Genomic DNA, 26068 nt, shown 5'->3' on the forward strand with positions numbered 1-26068 from the left:
TCCTTTAAAGAAGAAAGTAAGTCGTGTACTGCGCTAAATCAACTAAGTCACGTCAATATACTGACTAATCTAAATGACCAATAGCGTGAAAGATAATGTAATAATTGGCAAATTATTGTTTTGTTTGAATATTTTTGCAATATTCAGTGCCGATCAGTTGAATATTAAAAACACAAAAAAAAGCTTCTCTGACTTATAGGATAATATTAATAAATACCATAAACGTTCCGGCTTTTGTATATCTAAATGATACAATATAATCAAGTCTCTTTAATCCTAAGACTCTCCAGACCTTTTATGAAAACGTTTTGTCTTCCTTAAACTTGATCCTCAAATCAGACTAAGAATAAAGCATACACTTATTCCGATCTCCGTGTCTGTTGATGAAGCTTAAGGAGCAACAAAAACAACCTTCGTCAGTATCTAACCACCCACATTCATAAAAACAATTAATCTATTGGTTAATTATAAGCTACGTCATTCTGCTTAATTGGAGGCATGATGAGGTAATTCTTCATAATTAGGTCTAAAAGGTGCCGCGATTTTAAAAAGCCATTTCTGCTGTTTGTTTTCTGTGCTCTTATTTCCAGCATGTTTTAGTCAGGTTTAGTCACATCACTGCAAATATAGAACGGGTGTTGTGAAGTATTTTGATTATTTATTTCAACAAATCACCGTTTTCTTTTTTTCACAAAAGAAATGTGAAAATAGCCTCTTAAACACTGGAATGATTTGGAGAACACATGCAAAATGTGTGATACAGCAACATAAAAAACTGCCCTTAATAACCTACAGGGAAATTTTAAAACAGGTGTGGGGGGGGGGGGGGGGGGGGGTAGCACGTGCAGATAACAAAACTAGACATCAACTTATAAATACTTTTAAAAACGTTCTTTTACAGCCATATTTCATAGTGCACGTGTGTGTCATCCAGACACGTTTTACTATTTACAAATGTACAAGGCAATAAATTAAAGACGGGACACAATTAAGATGGGGGAAAACAAAAATAATAAAACCTCGACAAAATATCGTATTAAAAACATCTATTAATATAAAGGTGAAATCCGTGTAGATTTCGAATTAATTCCTTTTGTCTCTTTGTTTGTTTGTGCTTCATGCATTTTCGTCGTTGGAGCAGATTTAGGAGTTTTTTGGGAGTTTGTGTTTGTTTTCAGGGTCTGGCGCCCTGCTCAATCTGCTGGTGCTGACTCCTGACGGCGAACCTGTTCACGTGTACCGGAATGGGCACGACGATTTTGGGGTTTCTGGCGGGTTCTCCCGAGCGCCCGCCCGCGTTCCCCGCTTTGATGCGCTTCCACTTGGCGCGGCGGTTCTGGAACCAGATCTTCACCTGCACCTCGCTGAGCTTGAGCGCGTGCGCGATCTGCGAGCGCTCCGTCAGAGACAGGTACTTTTTGCAGTGGAACTCCTTCTCCAGCTCGAGAAGCTGCTCGCTCGTGAAGGCGGTCCGTCGCCGACGACTCTTGGCTGCCGAAGCGCCTGGAGGCAGCGGCTCGCGAGAGCCTCCTCCTCCTCCGCCGCCAACAGATTTCAACTTGCCCCCGTGACCCGGTGCGCACGCGGCCCCGTCCGAAAAGCTCTCATTCTCGCTGTCGCCCCCCGAGCTTTCGTCCCTGTCGCTGCACCCGGCCTCCCCCGACTTCAGCTCTAACTTCTCGTCATCCGAGCTGTACAGTTTGGTCTCACCTGAGGAGGGGGTGGGGGTGACAGGACACGTGATTAGCATTAGCATTAGCTTGCACCTCATCAACTTCAGGTGAATAAATGCACCAAAACACAGAAGAATTTTTTGTTGTCATTGAGATGATTTCATGCAATTTGCCTTATTATTTCGACTAACTGTTAAAAAAAATAGTAAAAATTCCCCGGAGGTATAGGAGTCTAGAAAATATCATACATCTACAAAACTTTACTAATCTGGATTTTTTTTCCATTCCTAGGCCAGATTAAAATTAATTGTTAATTTAAATACATGTAATTGTTTGAGTGTCTGACAACTTCAAATGTCAAATGCCGACTAATTTGTCATTTAGTAATTTTGTATGAGCCCTATTGTTAGTAAAACCCAAAAAAGAAGAGAGAAAAAAATTAACATAAGGTAATGAATTTAAATGTAAATAAAAAATGTGTCTTACAAAATTTAGAGCTAAATTACCTTAACTAGCCCACAACAAATGTAAACAGTTTTGTTACAGTCCAGCTGTTTACTGTCAGTGTTTGCTTTATTAAGAAAATAAACAATTTGACACCAAGTGACAGAATGTGTCATCCAATCTTTCCAATGATGTTTAAAATAATTAAACATAATCCAAAAAGGTCCTTGTTGATTTAATTGCAGTTCAGGTTTGTGCAGGTTTGTGATATATTTTCCCGAATAATAAAAAACGAAACATCAACAATTAACATAAACGAATTAAGAGAAATACATGTAAAGATCTATACATCTTACATCTTAATACATCTTAAAGGTTAAAAGAATAAAAACGAAAATTTGTCTAAAACGTTTAAGTTTCAGAATATTTACATTAGTGCCGCAAAACTTTTCTACAGTTCTACACGTTTGCATATATATCGCAAACCTTTGTATATTTGTATCGCAAAACGAAACATTTCGCCCGCTTTTGAACTTTGGATTTCTACCGCAAATATTTTCATGTCACCACGGTTTATATTTCTACCAAATTTTGTTTATATTTTCACCACGAAATGTTTAGTTTGACTCTACTGTAAGAATGTACACTTAAAATATATAACATGTACATCGCAAAAGTTTGCGTTCCTACCACACAATTTCTTCAAGTTTTAAAGCAAGCATATGAGCACAAAACACTGACATTTCAAACACATCCTGTTAGAGGAGTGCGCGCTCTGGACTCACCTGCTACAGGCTGAAAAGTTTGCGTGAAGTTGAGCAGCTCGGCGCTTTTGTCGCGGTGCAGCAGCTCTTCTCGCGGGCTCTCGCGGCCGCTGCTTGGGGGCTCTGCGCTCAGGCGCGCTCCCGCCGCCTCCTGGGTGGAGTAGAACCCGTCGGCCGGCTCGGAGAAGGCTGGCAGCGCGGTGGTCAGAGCCACCATGGACGGCACGCCCTGACCGAGGCCGGCGCAGAAAGAGTTGGTGAGGCGCCCGGCAAAGGAGGCGAGCGGGGCCAGAGGCGGGATGCCCGAGGGCAGGGGCGCGTGGGGCAGCACGAGCGGTCGGTATGGCATGAACATCGGGTAGCCCGTGTAGAGCAAGTGACCCGGTCTGGGCTGCGGAGCGCCGATTAGCGAGTCGATGGAGAACGCCGTGCCCGGACCGCTCGGTCTCTGCATGCTGAGGGAGGGAGAGGGAGCGGCGCGCCGATAAATCCCTACACAGCTTCAGCCTGCTGCTCCAGCACGACCCCCAGCACCAGAAAAAAGTTTCACAAAGAAAACACAGAAAAATAAAGTGCTGCTCCGACTCTTCTCCTTCCGTTCCACCGTGCGCTTTTCCTCTGTCCCTCTGACTGAAAACAACAAAACTCCGCGCTTTCTGCCGCTAGTTTGAGTGCGCGCGCGCGTGTGTTTGCGTGTGTGTGTGCGGCAGATTGTGAATTGTGTGCGTGTTTTTTTAAGGATTGCGCCTCACCACTCAAACACTCTCTCACACCATTGGTCACATACTGAGACATAAACACGCGCGAGAGTCCCCTTTTCTTTCCCGCCCCCTCTACCTCTCTCTCTCTCTCTCTCTCTCTCTCTCTCACACACACACACACACACACACACACACAACGCTTATCATCAATACAAGAGGATAGAAGGGGGAGTCGCCCTGGAGGCTCATCCATCTTCCTCAAATTACGCTTCATTTCCTCATTCAGGCTGCCTCTTCCTTTCTTTCTTTCTTCTTTAATTATTTATTTATTTATTTTTTCGGCCTCTCCGAGAGGCGTTCACTTTCCCAGTAGATGCCAAACACCCGGGTCAAGTCTCAGTGGCTGACTGAAGAGACCCTCCTACCCCTCTCCTCCCCCCTAAAAAATAGCCCTTCGACCACACCGACCCAATCGGCTATTATTAATTTTGATTGATGATAAGTAATTACTTTGCATTGAAGGGGAGATCCGCGGCCGCGGCGCTTTTGTGGAAGTTTCGGGGCTGATGGCTGCGCGGAGTGGAGAGGGCGGGGAGGCAGATGTTTGGCCCTCTTGTATAGTTGAGGTCTGGGAGTAATAGGGGGTAAAGGGGCTTCTTCTTGGGGTGAATTGAAAAACCTCTTGCCACAGCAGTGGAGCCCTAAAATTACACAGGTATTTGTATATATAATAAAAAATACGTGTGGCATTGTATAACTTAAACTAAAACAATTTTCAAAATGTGCATTCTTTCTAAAAATAAAAAAATAAAAAGTTGAGATATTCACGCAATGTGTGAGATTTAGTCAAATATTATCTATTTTTTTTATTAGCAAGGATGCTTTTTTTGTCAGATCAGTATGAAATGAAAGAGGACACTAAGGATGCTCATTTTATCTGTAAACTTTTTGACCCTAAGTATCCCTCCGTTCAGCTGATTCTGGCTCATTTCTTTAAGCGCTGAACTCCACTGATTAGGCGCTGTTAAGTGGCGGGGGCGCGAGAGCTCCGACCGGCAGCGTGATTGCGGACATAAACAGCAGCCCCGACTCTGATTGGCCGCCGAGCGCTAATTAGTCTCATAATTACAAATGACTCCATTCAGGATCAGCGGGCTCTTTGATCTGCTGAAACCAGACAGACAGCCTCTGTGCACCCCCCCCCTCCCCCCCTCTCTCTCTCTATGTCTCTGTGTCTCTATCTGTAAGTTTTTAGTAATTTCTGAAACGCTAACGGAGACGAGAGGTGACTGGAAAGGTTTAAATGATTTGAAGTGATATTGTTTCATTTACATTTTATTATTTTTTAAATTAATAAACAGCCTCCTTCTAACTTAAAAGCAGCATATATATATATATATATATATATATATATATAAGTTTATATAATAAGTTTGATTACGTTACATTTAGGGTACCATTTAATTAACTGATATACAACCCCTAGTTGTATATTAACAAAATATTATTAAAAAACTAGGGGTTATATATCAACTAATCGAATTTAATACAAGGACGTGATGTACCATGTTTAATATAAAAGCTGCATTTAAGGTTAAAGGAGGCTGTTTATTAATAAAAAAAAATAATGAAATGTAAATGAACCGATATCACTTCAAATCCTGTTTACACATAAAACCAACTGTACATGTTATGCGCTAAAGAACTAAAAATCGCAATTTTAATGTAAAATCTCATGTATTTCATGTATTGTTTGTTTTACATTATCGCCTAACCCTTTATACAACTAAATAGCTAAATAAAAACACAGTTCATGGCCAGTTGGTCATTTAGAAAAAAACATACATTAGGCTGGTAGGCTAGCTCGTTAACCAGCTGTTTTTTTTAGCAGGGTTGTATATAGAGCTGGACAATATTCTAAAGAAGCAGTGAATTTTATTATTATTATTATTATTATTATTATTATTATTATTATTATTATTATTATTATACTACAATAACTACTAGTATTACTACTGCATTTAGTAATTTGTTGTCTATTGCTGTTATCATTAACAGTAGTGTTATATTGCCTCATGATTTTGTGAATTCTTGTGCTGTGGGTGGGTGAGGGTGGGTTTGGAAGTGCCATATCAGGATCATTACCCAAGTGCCCCTCACCCTCCCTGTTTACAGCAGATCTTACTCCACTTTCCCTCTCCTCCAGCATGATCATCATCCTCCATTTCCAAAGCCCAATCACCATAATCTCCCTCTCAATACAGCACATCTGCAAAGTGCACTGCCTCCAGCTCCACACTGCTTCAGTGCATTTTGTTTTACTGTAGCTAGCATAGCAGATTCTTCCAATGTATTATTCAACACACTTTTCAATCTTTTAATGCTATCAAACTTAATATACTTTATTAGATAAAGTGCATATATTTTAAGTACATACATCTTGTTGAGGGTGCGGCCAATTAATTAACACAATAATGATGAAGAATACATATGACTGTATATTGATGAGCTGATGTGTATAATTCTGCAAAACTATTTAGAAATGTAAAACTTAACAAACCAGTTTTTGACCTTCTAGACAATTTGTCTAAAAAGAGGTCCAAAGAACCTTAAAACACTGAAATCCACAGCACCCCCTTGTGGTGAAGACAGTTATCAAAATTTCAGAGAGTGCTCAGGACCAGTAAGCCTCCCACACATCAAAAGAAAGATCAATTATGATTATTATCTTATTATTTTAAAACATATTAGCTTAAATTTCTTAATCCAAAATTAGTAAAGTAATCCGAGATGCTATAACTACAATTAACACAGCATGATTCAGCAAGTAATCCACAGTCATGTTTTCTGTACATGTGCTTTCACAAATCAGTGAATACATAAGGGAATGAACATTACTGAATCTTTGAACTCAATTCCCACAAACAATAGTCATTGTTCTCTAGTCAAAGCTTTAGCTTTTTCACAAATATACACAAACTGTATTTGTGCGAATCCTTGTCTTCATAAAAAGGTGTTTTTTGTTTTAAATACATTGTACTCATTTTAATAACATTCAAACTATACAATCTATACAAACTAATACATCTTCAGACTATACTCACTCTTGTGCACAAGAGAAAAGAGATCACTTTTAACCATGTTAGTGTGAACAGGAGTTAATACAGGCAATTTGGTTTTCATATGGGCATGCTTTATCAAACACTTTTGATTAGAGGTGTAAAAATAATAGACCATATTGGGGTGGGTAAGTCTGGCAAAGCTGGAGATTCAATTGCTTTTGGAATGTTATTATCAGTTATAGTGAGGACTCTAATGGCATCACTTTATGATTGGCTAAAATATATATTTTTAAATGGGTTTTCAAATGAACAATAAAAAATATATATTGATTTAATAATCTTTCACTGGCTGTTTAAATAGTTCATCTGGATACATTTGTGTGTTCAGTGTATTTTTAACCATAGTTCTAAATAGTATCACATTAATCAGATTAAATTATAAAAAAAATTGAAATATCATAATGCCATGAAAAATCTAAACAATTGTAAATGTTAGGTAAAAAAATAATTTGCTGCAGCCTGAACAGTCATTGCACGGCAAAGGGCTGGTCAGTACACGTGTCTTCACCATTCAACCTATGATAAAGTGTTAAACAGACGATCATGCATGTGCCTAGTGAATATAGCCTCGGAACTCCAGCATCAGATAGTCCTTCAGAAAGGTGGGCAGGCCCAGTTTGGGCACCACTATGTGCACACGGCTGTCCAGATAGGTGCGTAGCCGGTGGCGGGCCAGGTGCTGCAGGGAGCGAGGAGTAGAGGCCAATGCAAACACCGACTCATAGAATTCTCTGTGTTGCTGTAGAGAGAAGCCAGAGAACAGCACTAAGCTGAAACATGTGGACGTGCCACAACAACACACAACCACCCACTGGGTCTTTTACAGTACTCTTACAGGTAGTGATGTTAAAATAACATGCATTTTCAGATGAAACCACAGAATGGTATTTGTTTCCACTTCCAAACAGTGTTGCTACCTGGTTGCTATGGTGCTACAGGATGTTTAACTAGGATATTGCTATCGCCATAGTGGAGGCAATTCTAAGTGATTGCTAGGTGTTAGCTACGCTGCTGCTGGGTGTTCACTATGTGGTTGCTATGTGTTTGGTGCTGCTGGGTGTTACCAGGAGGTTGCTATGGTCTTCCTGAGTGTTTACTAGGTAGTTGCTACAGTGTTCCTAAGTGTTTGTGATACAGCTGTAATGGTGCAGCTGGTTGCTATGGTGTTGCTGGGTTTTTGCCAGGTGTTTGGTTGGTGGTTTGTTTGAATAGGTGGTGTTTGTTTCTCACCTGAAACACCTCTGGAGGAACAGCCTCCACCCACTGGTCTGTAACCTTGATGCGGCTGTAAGCATTTAGCAGCACTTCTATTGTATGTGGAGACATGCAGCAGTACTTCAGCACCTGGATGAAATACACAAACACATCAAAAGCATCATCCCTGTGTCTCAATGCATAGTGTACTAGCCACGTTTACTACTGGTAATGTGTTCACACTCAGAAATTAAATAGGATAGTTTACTGTTAATAACCGGTGGTGTACCAAACTAATTCTAAATGAATGTGCGAGTGGCCACTTTTACACTCAACCAGCATGAAACCAGCCAGCAGAGAAAAGTGGAAACGTTTTCTTAATACTGAAGCAAGACACCCATACCAGAATAATCAAGTGAGGGAAGGTAGAATGGGGGAGTGACTACACACTAATGGTTAGTGAGGTGGAAAAGGTGGGACTGAAGGTATTGGGAATGGTGTGAATTTTATTAATAAACTTGTGTTTGGACATTGGTGAATGGGTGGAGCCATAAGAGGCGTCTGCAGTTGCAAATTCTCAGCATTTCCTATTAAACGTAGATGTCTTTCTCTTCTGTTTATCATGTTATTCTGTTTATCATTATGCTATTTGTGAAATTCAGGCTTGAGGCTAAAGAATTTTGTTAGAAATGCAAAAACTATGATTTAGCAATTTTCTAAAAATGAATTAAAAAATGAATTAAAAATGTCAGTGACTCACTATTTGTTATAAGTGTAACTACCACAACAAATGTACAATAAATCGATATATGAAGTTATATAATACATTCTGTAAGCCACTTCATATGCTGATTTAAACATTAGCCGATGACAAGTGAAGTGGCTTGTGTTAACAGCATGAATGGAGAACAGTTTTACAGTTTCTTTTTAAATCAGCTAAATGATTTAAGAAATACTGGCTGCATCTAGATCACAGCAACAATGGCAGCTTCCACCTGGAGCGATATGCCCACCTGTTTTGGAAAGGGCAGAGGTCGGAGGGCGTATTTCAGAGGGAGCGCAGAGCAGAATAATTAAGCACTTGGCTTGATGAACAGATTGGGCCCCCCTCTGGGGGATTGTCGAGAACTTCTGCAATTAGTGTTAATTAATCTCCTATTAACATTTGCCTCGTTAAGACTCAGGCAATTTATCTGGCACAAGTGGGATTCGCTGGTTGTACAGTAGTGCGAGAATTGTACCATGAGCAGAGCATTTAAAGCAAAACTAAAAACGTCTGCTCAAATCAAGCAAATCAAGAACATTTCACAGCCCTGAATTCAGCTGTAAGATTTACTAGTTTGTTTACACTATGAACTCTGTAAATCATTGTGTATACAGGTTTAACCTGAGGGCATGTTTTAATCTGTCATCAACAATCCTTTAATATTCCATCAGGCACTTTTTCTGACAAAAATCAGAAATTGATTTGGTTGCATTTAATCAGCCTGTTCAATCATTCGCTTATAAAACACTAACTGGATTTATTTTTGGACCCAAAATACCTGAGATAAAAACAGAAGGTCAAATATCTGCTGATGTAAGTTTTAGTTTTTTTTTTTTAGATGGTCAATCTGAAATATGCTTCTTATCATGGAGTGTGTATGCACACCCAAAAATTTATCCTTCAGTGGTTGTTTTTGTCAATGTCACCATTTCCGTTTAAGTAAATGGTGATTGTTTTATATGGTCCTTAACAAATAAAATACAGATATTGTAAAAATATAGCAAAACAGACAACATCGTAGCGACTGATGCCCCCTAGCATTTTTATTGGACTCGTTTTTAGTGACCTCCTGGATGGAGTGATGTTGGTAGGCCTGAAACTGCTGGAGCAGGTAATCACTGTTCCACTTTGTTGTTTAATTAAATGTTTAATTATTATATAATTATTTTCTTATTACTGTAACTCACAAGTCTGACACACAGTTGCTATAACATTATTTGCTTTAAATAAGCACCAACTTGTTTTTTTTTACTACTTTTTTACTATTGCTCTGTATGTTTTAATATTCACAGAGAGTAATTTTTTGTGTGAGGTCCTTTTCCAGAGGCCCATAAGATCCCGCACTACAAAACATTAGAATTTTAGGGTAGAGCCATAAATAATTTCCTACTTTGGTATTAGCAACACTACCTTCAATACAATCTACAGATTAAAATAATACATACCCATAAAATATACCCAAACCCCCTAACTATAAGCATAAAAATAATTTACAATCATTATAAATTAGGACACCCCCTTACATATTTAGATCTTAGTTCCATTAAGAAAAAATTACATATCAACCATAAAAAACTGACTTTATTAGAAAACACTATGCCCTAATCACTGCCATTCCAGGCATTTTATGTATTAATAAATGTGGGAATGTTCTACATTTTTCTCACAAGACAATTGCACTTTCATTAATTATTTACTATAAAAATATTTCTAAGGCATTCCTTCAGTATTATTTGTTTAGTTATATTCCGATTAAAATGTTTATCAAATGTCCATATGTTTAATTACAAAGGCTTCCTGCAAACTACATAACTGTATAAGACACTTCACCTTTTAAAACTTATTTCAGGGAGTTAGCAGCAATCAAAAAGACTAAGAGTCTGGGATATGTTATCTTAATTTGTTGGTGCATTGTATCAGGAATCTGCTGTAGTATGTATATGTGGGAGAATAACTTGGCCCATGGGAGAGTCTAGTGGTGGGTTGTCTGCTGTATAACCCAATACTGACTTCATTTAAAAGTAACTGATAAGTGGAAGCAAATTCTGTGGCCCAGTGGAGAGGCATTATTTACATTATAACACACACAATCATTTCATTTTCCCAAAGTATAATCCAGTGCACTTTATAATTCAGTGCACTTTATAATTCAGTGCACTTTATGTATGTGTATTACAGTCAGGCTGTAAGGAGCAGTAAAGCCACTCCACTGAAGTGCAGCGTTATACAGGAGTTTCAGTTTAGTTTTCCAGCACCGGGGCTGGAGCAGTATTAGCATTATCCGCTAACTGTGCTAAGCACTAGCTCTTTTGTCGTTCAGAGGGGAGTATTATCGACCTGTAGCCTGCTGCTAACCTCAGCTAGCATTGCTGGAGCAGCATTAGCTGCTAACTGTGCTAGGTGCTAGCTCTTTCACCGGTCAGAAGCGAGTTTTATCAGTGTGTAGCCTGCACATTTACGACCTTTAAAGGTCGTAAAGATCAAACAATAGCTAATATTGCCTTGGCTTACCAGAACACTCAGGGTTCCTCAATGTATCACTGTTGGGTTATATTGAGGCTGTTGCACCCAGCCTTAGTGGAAATCTGGAAATCTAGGCTTACTGTAAATAAACCGAAGAAAAATGTAGAGAAAATGTGTTTTTTTTTATTTCAGTTTTTTTTACTTAGCTTACTTAGCTTCAAAACAAATCAGAAAGTAAGAGCTAATTTTCCAAAACCAACAGATCCCCCAAAATCTTAGAGTTCTAGAGATGAATAACAGTGGTAGACTAATGTCTGTCACATGTTAAAAATGTCTCAGGCCATTCATGAAATACACACTTACCTTAGGTAGTGCTCCTGGCCAGACTCTGATAGATCCATAGTTCAGTAAAGCCTGTACTATCCTCTCCGGCTGGTGATCTGACTTATAGGCCACCATCTTCAGAATGTTATGCATGGGTGCCTCCCCACCATAGTCCATGTCGTTGACAATGGCACCATTTTGCAACAGCAGATCCACCACATCTGGACTGGCATTCTTACAGGCCATGTGTAGAGGTGTTTGTTTGTCAACATCAGTTGTGTGCACGTCTGCTCCAGCCTCGACCAGCTGCTTGCACACCTGAGTGTAGCGCTCCAGGGCACCCAGGTCTTGTGGCTGTGAGCAGGCTGAATTGAGTGGCGTAAGGCCCTCGTCGTTCTGCCGCTCCAGCTGAGCTCCATGCCGCAGGTAGAGCCCCACATGTCCGGGGAGGCCGTGACGAGCCGCAACGTGCAGAGGCGTGTCATTCTCATCCAGGCTGCGGCCGTTAATTGCAGCACCAAACTGGATGAGGTGTTTGGCACATCTGTAAGACACCATAGAAAGTTATATTTACGCTTGTCATCAAAGAAAGAAAAAATCTTTCAAAAATAGTTGCACCCAGAAGGAAGCGTCTGAGATGGACACCCTTTGGTTCATTGGTTTATACTGGTTTATTGAGCTGCACATACAGAAGTAGTGTGTAACACATAGAGGTTCCTAATGGTGTCCTGTGCTAATCCATACCATGCAGCTTACATATTCATACAGTTCCTGCATATTCTATGGTAGGGGTGAAGTATTGATAGCAGGTCCAATAGCATCCCACACATGTTTAATCAGAGATAGTAGGTCTGGTGATGCAGCTGGCCATGGCATTATTTCTGTGTAGAAAGCAGAAGTATGTGAAGGAGCATTGTTCTGTTGAAATAGTGCACCTTCAGAAAAGGACTACTATGTACAGAAACTCATAAATGCAATATTGGACTGTCAGAGTACCTGGAATAAAGACAAACAATGATTGTACAAAACTGTACCCCATACATTACACCAGGCCTTTTGGACATGTGACTTGTGAAAACAATTGATTGATCTTGTCACTGACCATAGTGCCTCCACACACAAATTTGTTGGTTGTCTCAACAAGTAGGATTCATCTCTGAACATAAACTGCTGCCATTCTAAATCAATATATTATAGACATGCATGGGTATGATTCATTCCTGTTGTTTGATTCCCTCTGAGTGCAGCTATTTTTTGATAGTGAGTGTAATTGTTATCTTAAAAACAACACATGTTCTTTTTAATTTATCTGTTTACTAATATATTTCCACAATAATAGTGTAACAATACAATATTAATGGTCTCTACTGCAGAGTGATTCTAGTGTTAGAGCACCCAGCGAACCTAGCCACACCTCCTTAAAATAGAACAGGAAATTGAATTGAGGATGGTTCCCAGGGCTGTGAGGTGTGTTTCTTTCATTTTAAACATCTTCTTAGCAGATAAAAAGATACAACTATTGGGGGCAAATTATTTCCAAAGCTGCATTTATTTAGTCTAATTTAAATTGCTAAAAAAATACTTTAATACAGTATAACTATGCAAACTGATCAACCACAGCTAGCCTCTTTCACTCCAGTTTAACCAGTGTGTGCAGCATTAGCTTACTTAATAAAAATAGCATCAAACTGCTGTTTAATTTTGTGTTTGAGCATAGCAGTGTGGAGAAATGCACTCCTGCATTTTCATTTTGATAATTCTGTTTAATGATATACTTTCTTAGATTTAAACATGTTTTAGCTTAGAGACAAACTTTAGTTTAAAAAAAACACACATTTACTTTTAAGGGTGCTGGGACTTCTTTTAGGATTGCTTGATTCCCCCATTAAAAGCAAATACCACTCGCTGCAGAACCACAAGTGCAGGGGGTAGGGCTGTATCTGATCCAACTCTTCCCAAGGGTTAGGGTTAGGGGCCAGTCTGCTTCAGACCAATGAAAACATGACGTAGGAGTTGTATCAGATCCAGCCCCACCCCCTGGACTTGGGCTTTGCAGCAACTACCATCTCTTAAAAATTGCTAGTGACACTTGGCCATTAGGAGTGGTGATATTATAACAGTAATGACAACCCTCAAGTAGGATCCCTAAATTATTGTATATTTGTCCCAAATTGCACTGAGATCTGGTGAAACAGAGTTGGGCCTATTTCAAAGTGTTTACTACTGTATATAAACTTCCATTTAGAAAACTTATATATATAAACTTATAACAACCATGCTCTTATTAATTTACGAGGAATTTGAGTAAATATATATTTTTTGCCTTATATCTGTTTTAAGTTAACACAGATATCATGCAATTCTTAAAATATCTGTATGTAAATCTGTATGAAATATTAATCGATATTAAGTGAAGTTTATTTGTGGTTACTTCAGGACCAGTAATCCATGACTGTAAACTAGTGGTGTCAATTGATTAAAAAATGTAATCAGATTAATCACAACAAAAGTCTGTGATTAACTGTGATTAATCACATTTGTTTTTCTTCAGACGCAAATTTTTATAATGGATATTTAAATGTAAATAAAAGAATGAATGTAAGAAATGTAAAATGCAATTATTTGTAAGTTATATTAGTGGTGTCAATTAAAATAATAGTATGTAGTTGTATTTTTGAAGGGAGATAAAATCAACTTTGGGTGCTGGAATAAAGAATGCATGATAAATTGTGTTGTAAATGTCTCAGCTTGTTTGTGAGGATTTCTGAATTTAAACTTAATTTGATAAGTATAAAAATCTCAGGGATGAGGACAGAGATAGAGAAAGAGAGAGAGAGAGAGAGAGATCTCTGACTGGGTCGGAGCTGGAAGTCCTAACTGGAGTGTTACTGTTGATTGAGCGCGCCGTTCAATCGTTCAGCCAGACAGGGCGGGGGCGGGGCAGATTACGACGGAAGTAGGGAGTCATTAATTAATTTGCGTTAAAGAAATAGTAACGCGTTACTGATTCCTAATTAACAGCGCGCGTCAACGCTTTTACATTGGCAGACCTACTGTAAACATGACTTTATAACAGTTATGTTGGCTAGAGGTCACAGTATTTATGGTGTAACCTCCATATCACATAATTTATGATCTTATACTCTACCTGTAGTGCAGCTGTTCTTACTTATGTAATTATTTAAATGATTCCTACTGTTATGGTTATTAAAACTCACTCCAGAGAGTCCAGCTCTGTGCAGACGTGCAGGGGCATGAGTCCGTCCTCATTCACAGCATTGGCATTGGCACCGTACTGAAGCAGCAGTTTGACGCACTCTGGCTGGCACTCCTCGCAGGCCTCGTGCAGGGCGGTGGTGCCCCCAGGGGCAAAATCAACATTGGCTCCCCTCAGCAACAGGTGCCTGAGGCACTCGGTGAAGCCTCGGCCTGACGTGATGTGCAGCGGTGTGGTCAGCTCCTGTTCATATGTCAATGACCACAGTCCTGAATCACAGAGGAAAAAAGACAAGCTTTTAACCAAAAACCAACAATCTGTAATATAGCGAGGAGGTTAGCAAATACTGAATTGTGGTTTCAGTAACAAGATCAATAACATAGATATAAAAGTTACATACAAATATACAGGACCTATATTAATGGGTTAACAAATACCCATTTGCTAACCCATTAATAAATCATATTTTTTGCACCATAAGGCACACTGGATTAGAAGGCGCACTTCCAATAAATTACTATTTTCTGGTCTATTTTCATTCACAAGGGGTTAGCAGCAGACTAAAGGCCGATTATACTCACTTCTGAATGGTAAAAGAACTAGCTTGGTTAGTGGGTAATGGTAATGCTGCTCCAGCAGTGCTACCTGGGGTTAGCAGCTGGTTACAGGCCGACTCGCCTCTGAACAGCAAAAGAGCTAGCCCCTAGCACGATTAGCAGCTAATGCTAATACTGCTCCAGGCTTGGTGCTGGAGAACTAAACTATAGAACTAAAATATAATGCAGCAAAGTGGCTTAACTGCTCCTTACAACCTGACTGGTAAAATTCATACATCAGGCGCACCAAATTATAATGTGCACTGAAGATCTTTTGCAAAATTAAAGATTTTTAAGTGTGCCTTATAATGTAAAAAATATGATTGGTCCTGTTTATTTGTATGTAAATGTTATTTTAATGTTATTGGTCAAACAAATGAATGGGAGCTTAGTTTAGTAAAAAAAAACTGTACCACAAAAAGTGTCACGAACATAAGCATACTTTTGGCACAGTGACTAAAACCAGGTTAAGCATTACACAAAAGAAAAAGAAAAATGCAACAAATAAAGGATTCAAATTCGTCCCATACAGATCACACACTGCGCTTAACGCACCAAAAAATCAGGTTAATGAAAAATCATCATAATAATGGAAATCATAATAAAGACATATTTAAAAAAATAAAATAAAAAATGCATATCATATTTATAGATATAAGCAATACAAAAATAACATTTGTAGAGCATTTTAACATTTTGGAAATACAGACTTTTCTCGGATTAAAAATAAAAGAAATTTGTTTTCAGGTTTAATAACTATATTTGAAACCTTACGTTAAGTATAGACCACAATTTGAACTCTTATAAAAAAAAACTGCTCTTAAATGTCACTGTGTGTCTTGAAAACCACTTTCCATAGGAATAATCATGTGGGATTCAAGTGACATTACTTTAGAAATTTGGTGTAATGGGAAGGGAAATTTTGAAAAATTGCAACAGTTGGTTGTATATAGACCAGAATTTAGAGTCCTATAAGCAAACAAATCAAAGGGATATCATATCTCACCTCATAAGTCATAATCATCTCATGTATTTAAGGTATCATTTCAAATTTATATTACTGTAGCGTTTGGAGTGATGGGAAGTCAAACTTAGGAAACATTCCCATTTGGCTTTTCCATTATTTGACATTCTGATGTATTGTGTGGGGGAACCACAAAGCATTTGTGCTTAGGGCACTCAAATGGCTAGTGCCAGTCCTGAGTTTAATTTTTAAAAGTAGTAAAAGCAGACCCCCAAGGAGTCTAGTTATTATATATTAAATGAAATGTGAGACCTTAAATTAAAAAAGATTCAGCACACACGATAGTGAAATATACTGACATTCAAATGAGCAAATCTTCATGAAACAACTCTTATTATTGTAAATACATTACACAAAATCAGCTCAGGACATACTCAACCCTCTGTAGTTGAACCTGAAGTTCTTCCACTCCTCTATGTTACTGGTATCATAAATAGCATCCATAAGATGCACATATTCAGGGTCATCAATGATGCTGATCACAGTGATCTCATCGCCCACCAAAAGTGCGTTCCAGAACTGAAGGACGCATCCTGAAGCGTGAGCTGTAGCAATTACATCGTTGCGGTAACTCTTCTGCTTCCGGTATTTAATTTTTGGTCCCATGTCTAGGAAGAATGTGGATTCCTGCTTGAGGTCTTGCAAAATTCCTGCCTGGATAGAGTCCAACTTCAGGGGTCTACAGGGAGTCTTCTTGGTTGGGTGTTGCTTTGACTGGTGGGACCCTTGTTTCTCGTGGGTAATGTTTGGGTAGTCTGAGCTCTGTTATTGGGTCAGGGGCTATTTTAAGGGAAGCTGGGTGTTATATGACTCTATGAATACATTAGAGGCATGGGGTGTTTTGGGATCTGCAGCTGATGAGATCTGTCTCTTCTTGTCAGGTTATTGAATTTACACAGTTCAGTCAAAACATTATGACCATAACTGACTAAATATCACCACTAATGTAATTCTATAATAGCTTAGCGTGGTGTTGGTGTGCATTGTGCAGGTATGAGAGAATGAGAGACAGCAGTGCTGCTGGAGTTTTTAAACACCTCACTGCTGGACTGATAATAGTCCAACAACCACAAATATCCAGCCAACACCTTTCTGTGGGTGACTTCCTGTGGGTGACTTTCTGTGGGTGGTGTCCTGTGGGCAGCGTCCTGTGACCACTGATGAAGGACTAGAGGATGAACAACACAAACTGTGCAGCAACTGATTGAGAGCTTCTGTTTGTGACATTACATCCACAAGGTGGAGCAGCTATAGGTAGGAATGTCTAATAGAGTGGAGGACAGAGAATAAACACAGTGTTTAAAAACTCCTGCAGCACTGCTGTGTCACTCACTGTACCACTGTACCATGCCATTCAGTGTCACTGTAGTGCTGAGAATGATCCACCACTCAATATCTAGCTGCTCTGTTGTGGTCTGTTCTGTCCATTAAAGAAAAGGGATGAAAGAAGGATAATAAAGTATGCAGAGAAACAGATACCGGACTACAGTCCTATTCTGTATGCTCAGTAGAGCTGATCAACTTAACAGTAAGTGTAGAATCAAAGCGTGGTCATAACACTCTGTTCAGTCTGTCTATTAAGAATGATGTCTTTCTATAAAAGATCACCTTTTTTATTAATATGCATAAAATATATGATCTTTCTTTAAGTTAAAATAAGTAAAATATAAATAATTAATAATAATAATAATAGTAAACACTCTTTTTGACAACACATGCCTATTTGGCACATTGGTATTTATGTATTTTGTACTTCACAGCACTAGATGATAGGGTGAGAAACATATTGTTGCTGTTTAACAAAAAATATGTATGTCCAAAACAGCAACTTTTCAGAAGAGAGATAAAACCTTCTCAACATTCTGTGGAAATTTTGGAGAGTTTCTATTCATCAGATGCTTGTTTTTCATTGAACAGTGATGATATACTATAATGGCACAGTGGCAATAAAAAATAAAGGCATTAGTGGGTAAATTTTGCTTTAAGTAGAAAATAAGCAAGCAGGTAACAGATCACCTGATTTCCACAGGGCAAAACAAGGTAAATATTAAAGATTACTTTAATATTTTACACAGTTTCAAAATAATTTCTACACTTTCAAAATAACAGGAAATAAAATGGGCCCAAAGCAAAGCCAAAGTTTAAATTAACAATGAAAAGTGTTTAAAATAAATAAATTAGCAATTAATAAAACACAAAATGATAACACAAGTACACTAACACTACTAACAAAACTAAAGGTCCTTGTAACTAAGCACAAATTCCAAAGTCACCCCAAGTTCCAAAGTATCATGGGAACACTTACTTATTCCTTACAATATAAAAAAAGAAATTCTCCAATATAACAGGACCTCTCTGTTTTTTTCCAGAAATGTCTGGAAAATAATGTTTATTTATACTGATATATCCTTTTCTAGCACAGTTCATAACTGTAAGAATATATGCAAAAAAATGTATGTATGATAAATTGTAATTTTTGGTAGCAGGTATTCCTGAAAAAAATGTTTTTTTTAAGGAATAGTTGCTTTAATTTTATGTTAAACTGCATAAAATATTAATCGTTTGTTTTGATAAAATTTTATTCTAAAAGTTAAAAAAAAGATAATTCACATATCAAACATATACAGAATATAAAAAACACAACATGTCTCAATGTAAAATTCATTGGGGAAAGCTTTCAATTTAAAGGCTTTTGATAATCAATTGAATGTTTAGGGTCAGGGATTTTTAGGGCCATGAAAATCATTCAGCAATTTTGCGGTGCATCCAGGGTTTTGTCCTGCTGTAGTAGCCTTTGAATTTTCATCATCCAGTGATGATTTACACCTGTTTCTTCTAAAATTCCATTTCCCCAATATTTGATTACCTAAGCTCATTTAAATGCATTAGTCAGATTACTGACAAACTCTGATGCAGGAATCTGATTATGATGTGCATGTAAACACACTCACTGAAACCAGTAAATGAAAACTGTACTTTATCTTTTAGATAGAAGAAACATTTTGTTAAACTAAAACCTCAAAGGAGAAATATGGTGTGAAATGGACTTGGGGCGTAGTGAAATATGATAAGTACAAACTTTTGTTGAATAACCCTCCTCCATTCCCCCCAGCATCCTGAAATACATCACTTTTAGCCGATGTGCCCAACAGGCGTACAATGCTAGCGATAAGTGCATATCTTTGGCCATTTGGCAAAGAAATCACTATTTTACCCACTAACGAGCTCAAAGTAGCTCAGACCACACATACTGGTAGAATTATGAGGGTCCTGAGGCACTGAGAACTTTGAGTCACAGGAAGTTTATTAAAAAATACTATTTATACACACAGTACCTTCAGGTAGTTCTCAGAGAGACGCCATCTTGAAAGTAGGTCACAATAAGTGGACTGAAGAGCATGAATGAATAGGTAGGACGGGACAGATTGTAAAATTAATTATTTATTCTGTGGAAATGCATTAATATTATAGATATATTCTGGGCACTAGCTGGAATGGATGTATTTTTTTACAAAATAAATGTTCTCCCAATGAAGTTGGAGCTACTTTGAGCTTGTTAATGATGTAGAAATAGCCATTTATTTGCATAAGCAACGACATGCCCCTATTCCTAGCATTGTAAACCTGTTGGGAGCATTAGCTAAAAGCTCAATAGTGCTGAAGGATATATGAGTAACAATATTTAACTTTCAATACAGTTTAATTAACAAAAACAAAACAATATATATTTGTCTTTTATAACTTTTATATTGGGTATTGACTATTTCAGCCCCTCTAAAAATAATAAACCCTCTCTCTTACCTCTCACCTTCCCATCGGAGACCCAGCGCATAGCTCCTCCTTCAGGCTGGATAACCAGGGTGGCTTTAGAGCCTTTAGGGAAGAATTCCTTCACAGCCTCCAGGTTTCCTGTGAACAGGGCATTTTGCACCAACAGGTCCTGGCACACCGTTGGAGGGACCTGCTCTGGTAGAGTCTGTCTGGATAACCTGGTCTTCTCTCTGGCTTCTTTCCTCAGAAGATATCCACTGACCACTGGGTCTACCAGCCTCCTCTGGTAGTGTTGTCTCTCGAGCAGGTCCCTGTCCTGCTCCAGAGAGCGCAGGGCTGTGGAAGTGAAGGCGAAGCTTCGTCTGGACATGCTGAACAGCACAGTACAACACTTCACCAGGGAAAAATGAACTTGGCCTTTAATTCTATCCTTTAGAACTGGATAAAGAAGTGCTGAGATGGCCTGTTGTCTAGTGAATGGCCATGTGCACCCTGAGCTTTCATCCAGCACAGGCTCAGTAGGGCTGTTTTGATACTTTATCTGAGTTGGGCCTCGGTGCTTGGGAGCAGTAATCTATTTTTACTGTGATCACATGAGCACCGCATACCAGGTTTATATCTACTGCAGCTAAACACACATTTTCATGGGTACACAATCATTGTCTGTCACTCTTAGTAGGGTAAAATTTAGTTGAAATGATCATAAGCTTATTCTGCATAAGGCTTGTGATACACTCATGACTTGTTATGTCTATCATTATTGGCTGGGCTGCTTGCTACAAATAGATACAAATAAATTCAAAAGTCATGACCTGTCAACATTAGGTGAAACACTATACACCCATAACCCGTCTAGCATGTCTAATCTGAAGACAGTGAGAAAGGCTCTATTTAGTTTTATATCAACTGATTTACAACGTCAAATCTATTTATTTATATTTTATATAAATTGTTTAATTTATTTACAGCGCTGAGAAAGAAAGTATTACCCCTTACAGATATTTTTGTTTTTGCTTTTTGTCATACTTTTCAGATTATTAAACTAACTTTAAAGATAACCTGAGTAAATACAAACAGCAGTTTTTAAATGATGATTTCATTTTTTAAGGAACACAATCTACTGTGATTAACCACATTATTTGAACAGCCATTATTTGGAGTTAACTTTTACTAGCCAGCAGGATTCCTGAGATTGAGGCATAATCAAATGCACCACTTTGGGGGTTTTATGAGAGAAGGCTCTTCCCCTGTTGAAGTTTTATGAGTGTTGGAAACTAGTAAAAATCTAGTGATCCCCTGTGATCTAAGTAATTATGATGTTTTTTAATAGAAGATGAGGTCTCACAAATACTAAGTCTAAGTGAGCTCACTTAGGGTTTTAAAAATTTGAAGGAAAATGTAATAAACAATGCAGAATTTAACTGGAAATAATTTCAGGAAAGCTGACTTACTAAAGTATATAAACTTTATTTTATTGGTTATAAAGACTTTTTCTAACCAATACTGATATAGAAGATCATTTAGAACATAATTCAGGGTTCAGCTGGAGTATAGTTTTCTTATGGGACATTAATTTTAACATGGGGTGGGCTGAATTGAAAAAACATTTAAGAGACATTGCAAGTTCTGTTCTTTTTAAGCAGCACACTGTTATAGTTTAATCAGGCCTGTGTTTTCCACTTATACAATCAGCTACCAATTTTTCTTCCATCAAAAAACATTGCTTAGTTTGATCTATACTTTGATGATGATGGTGATTTCAATATATATATATATATATATATATATATATATATATATATATATATATATACATACATACATATGTATATATATATATGCCATTGATTGTGTTCTGCAGAGCTGCAGTAATAGCTGTCACATTGACTGAAGGCATCAAAGAGTTCCGACTTTGCAAACACACATTACTGGCGAGGGAGAGAGAATGGCAAGATTGTTTTTGCTGCTGGAGTACATCCTTTTAAATGATACGCATAATGAGTTTATAATATGCATCTGGGCTACCTCCTCTCTACTTTGATGTCTTCCAAATGGCCCGGGTGTCATCAGCAAAACATGTAGGCACTTTCCCGCCCCATTGCCTCCCAAATGTATTTTAAATATCATTCCTCGTAACGCAATTATTTAAAACGTTGAACTAAACACTTACTAATGGGGGAAAAGAGACAGCGACTTCCACAAATTCATTTCTCAAATGGTGGACATTCAATTTTTGTGGAGGCAGGGACTTTCTCGACCAAGGAAAGAAGAGAGGGGTGAAAGGGGGGAAAAAGAAAAACTGCATCAAATCAGCACTCCTCTCACTCATTCGTCTTACTCCCTGCAGACAACACATACACACACATAAACACACACAAACACAAAAGCTCTTCTTTCTCCCTGCAGAACACACACACACACACGTCCGTCTCAGTCCCTGTAGGTGACAGAGGCAAGATAAACAAGAGATCTGGCCATCTGTGATCTTCAGTGGTCAGACAGGCCTCTGACTGGACTAAGAAAACAATCTAATGATCCTAACTCTCATCAATACAATAAGGCAATTAGTTCCCGCTGATTATCTCCCACTTATTGCCGACTTGACTGCTGCGCCTGCCATTAAAATTAAAGGGAAAGAAATAAAGAAATATATGAAGGCTCATCTAGTTGGCATGCAAAGACAGCGGTAATAACAAACTCGCTAATTAATGGCACACTGGTAGGAGGGGAGGACTTAGCAATGCAAACTAATTGGTTGAGACTAATTTATTGTGCAATAACACTTCTTTTAGTGGAATAACAGACGTACTTATGTGGCGCTCAAATTGTGTCATCGCCCCTGAAGCAGGAAGCCCTCGTAAACTGTGAGAGTTAAGTGTAGAGTTAAGGTGTAGAAACACATTTGCAGTAAAACACACAAATTACACAGGAACGTAACAATGTTCAAAAAGTGTGTACATGATAATTGTCTGTACAGTATGATTGTGTGTGAAGTTGTTAAGTCATTTAAATAATACATTTATAATTAAGAAAGTTTACTTGGACAAACCATGTTTCAACATCTTAATGCTTCTTATTGCTTAATTGAACTAGAGATGTGCCAATCTCATATGATTCCTAGTATCAGAATCAGCTCAATAATGACTAAAATCTATCACAAAACTTTAACATAACTAAGAAAAATATTCTTCCCTAGAACCCAGCCTATATGTGTTCAAGCCTACATGTTAATATGTAATTAGAGTATGTTGATATTGAGATGTCTGTGTTAAACAAAGAGGATTAAGACAAATGTTTTATTAACTGTTTAGATTAAGAAAGGGGAAAATATGGTATCTGATATACATCAGTATTTATATACCCAACGTATATAAATATTTTATCAAACGTGAAAATGTGGAATCATGCCATCAGTCCTTCCATCACTACATCATATTCTTTATGGTCAGGATTGTGGTGGATCTGAAGGCCTTCCCACAATCATTGGGCATAAGGCAGGAAAACTCTCTGGCACATTTTGTTTGGCACATGATTCTTAAAGGAGAAATCCGGTGTGAAATGGATTTGGAGTGTAGTAAAAACATGATATAGAGTACAAACATTTTGTCAAATAGTCCACCATCATTTTCAGCCCCAGCATTCGGGAACACAGCGCTTTTAGCCGATGCTTCCAATAGGCTTCCAATGCTAGTGATAAGGGCATAGTGTTTCCTATACAAAGAAATTGCTATTTTTAAACAATGAACAAACTCAAAGTGGCGCCACTTTTTTTGTTTTTTTGAATTTGGAGGGCCCTGACATTCAAAATAAGATACTGAGAACTTTAAAAGTGCACAGGTAGCTTAAGCACAACTTAAAAAAGACTGTACCTTGAGGTAGTTCCCTGATTGCTGCCATCTTGAAATCATCACAATAAATCGACTGACGAGCACAAACAAATAGGTAGGATAGGAGAACAGATTTCGAAATTCTGTGGAAATCAAGATCAATTTCAAGATTGCAGCACATGGAGAACTACCTGAAGGACCTTTTTTTTGGGAGGCTATTTATTATCATGTTTCATTACACTCCAAATCCAATTCACAAATGCTTAACCCCTTGAATCCAAAGTCTAGATGTGTTCAGTCATACTAACATTCTAAGCTTAATAGGAGAGTAGATCATTGGTTCATTGTTTGAGCATTTGTTTAATTGGGTGGGTTTGATGATAATACATTTAGACAACTGTATTAATAACAGCTTAATAGTTTAGAAGAAGTGGAAAATAAGGGATGATGAAATGTGGTATTGTTCAACGTTTATAAATATAAATTTATATATATATATATATATATATATATATATATATATATATATATATATTTGTATCTTTGTCTAAAATTAGATTTAAACAATCACAATCTATTGCCTTGCTCAAAGTATTATACAATATGAAGTTCTTGCCACAACACAAACTGGTTAAGTTGTATTTTTTACTGCATTGAATTAGTAACCCCCTATCAAATTTGCCAAATAGAAAATATAAACAAATTAAATGTATTGAGCAGGTACCAGTAGAAAGCACCATTATTTTAATTTCCACAAGTTTATTTCAACAGAGCTGCCCAGACTCTTGCATACAGCTGTATTGGTATTAAGACTGACCAATCCCCACTCTAAATACTGCACAAATGCATGTGTACTGGCATGCCAAACAACTGCAACAGCAGAAAGTCGCTGTTTGACCACAGAAGTCGTGCTCGTGTTACAGAGTCTGATGGGAGGCATAGCCGAGCCGAATGGAATCTGCATGGCATTAAATGGAAATGTTCAATGTGTGATGAAGAGATGAGGTTAGCATGCAAATGGCTTTGTACTGCTTCTAGATGAAAATCACGCAGTTTTGTGCTGCTGTTGGTTGATATACTAAGTCATTGCGAGTAAAACGATGCAGAGCTAGCGTGAGCATCCGTAGAGCTTTGTTGACCAGCAAAACTGCAAAATTCCCCTTTATGGCTGATTTCTGTGGATGTTTGGAGAGTTTGGATGGGTTGAATGATAGCGATGTGTTGCAGCATGTCCTGACGGCGATGATGACTTCCGCCTTTCTTAACGGCCCTTATGGCCCGGGTACCTGCGATGCTTGGTATGCCATACGTTTGTACCGTTGATCTCCGCACAAATGGAGCCCCTCTTCATTATGACAATTGAGAGGTTCATATTTCAACCTAATAGCTCTCAATAACTTTAACAATCGATCACAACCTCATTTCATTGCGAGCGGACTTAATACGCGCTTCCCCGCCAAGTGGAACATTTTCTAATGATGCACTTGCGCACCAAAACAATGCGGAGCCCAGTGACTACATTAGTCACTAATGTCCCAATCCATAATGTGCTTATAACACTCTCCCAAAAGAGAGAGAGAGGGCGAGAGGGAGAGAGAGAGAGAGAGAGATGACTCCGGAGAGAGAAGGGGGATCAGCGAGGAACCGGGAGATCAGGGGGAAATGGTCATGATGATGATAGTGCTTAAGACACTGTCATTAATGGCCCTATCACACGCACGGTAATATGTCCACAGACATGCTCTCATTAGCATACATCAGGCCATCAGCGAGGCACATTGCAGGAGCAAGAGAGCGGCGAGGGGAGGGGAACGCAATACACCACATTAACATCCACCATTGCTCAGACTGGGCCGCTGCAGCTCTGATTAATGTCAAACAAAAAGCACATTTGTTTCCCACCAAAGTGTCTGTTTTGCTTCACAAAATTGCAATAGTTCCGTATTAATGCAGTAAGTGGGCAAATTGTACACTAAATATTAATCGACAAAGCAACATCCATTGTTATCATCCACTTGTATCTTCAGGTTAATTGGATCATGTACTCAAGGTGTTTCTTGTTTTTGCAGTTAAACAGAACTGTATAAATTATACAGCCAAACTTGCTTCCATGGCGTACTGTATAATATACTATAGGTACAGAAACTAGTATTTACCAACTGCTATCCTGTAATCTTTCTTA

General features: G+C 38.3%; 2 protein-coding genes across 2 annotated transcripts; both read right to left on the reverse strand.

Annotated features, from left to right (window-relative positions):
- Positions 1 to 824: 824 nt before the first annotated feature.
- On the reverse strand, positions 825 to 3799 carry gbx1 (gastrulation brain homeobox 1). Its single transcript, XM_007234585.4, has 2 exons — positions 2903 to 3799; positions 825 to 1710 (listed from the first exon to the last, which is right to left on the reverse strand). The coding sequence occupies exons 1-2, from the start codon at positions 3333 to 3335 to the stop codon at positions 1175 to 1177; spliced, it is 969 nt and encodes a 322-aa protein (XP_007234647.1). The 5' UTR covers positions 3336 to 3799; the 3' UTR covers positions 825 to 1174.
- Positions 3800 to 5969: 2170 nt separating this feature from the next.
- On the reverse strand, positions 5970 to 20602 carry asb10 (ankyrin repeat and SOCS box containing 10). The gene is made up of 5 exons (XM_007234587.4): positions 20090 to 20602; positions 14670 to 14937; positions 11491 to 11995; positions 7935 to 8048; positions 5970 to 7443 (listed from the first exon to the last, which is right to left on the reverse strand). Exons 1-5 carry the CDS (start codon positions 20427 to 20429, stop codon positions 7258 to 7260), a joined length of 1413 nt encoding a protein of 470 aa, XP_007234649.2. The 5' UTR covers positions 20430 to 20602; the 3' UTR covers positions 5970 to 7257.
- Between the last annotated feature and the right edge of the window lie 5466 nt (positions 20603 to 26068).

The sequence above is a fragment of the Astyanax mexicanus genome, chromosome 6 (assembly GCF_023375975.1).
Source record: "Astyanax mexicanus isolate ESR-SI-001 chromosome 6, AstMex3_surface, whole genome shotgun sequence".
Classification (NCBI taxonomy): Eukaryota; Metazoa; Chordata; class Actinopteri; order Characiformes; family Acestrorhamphidae; genus Astyanax; species Astyanax mexicanus.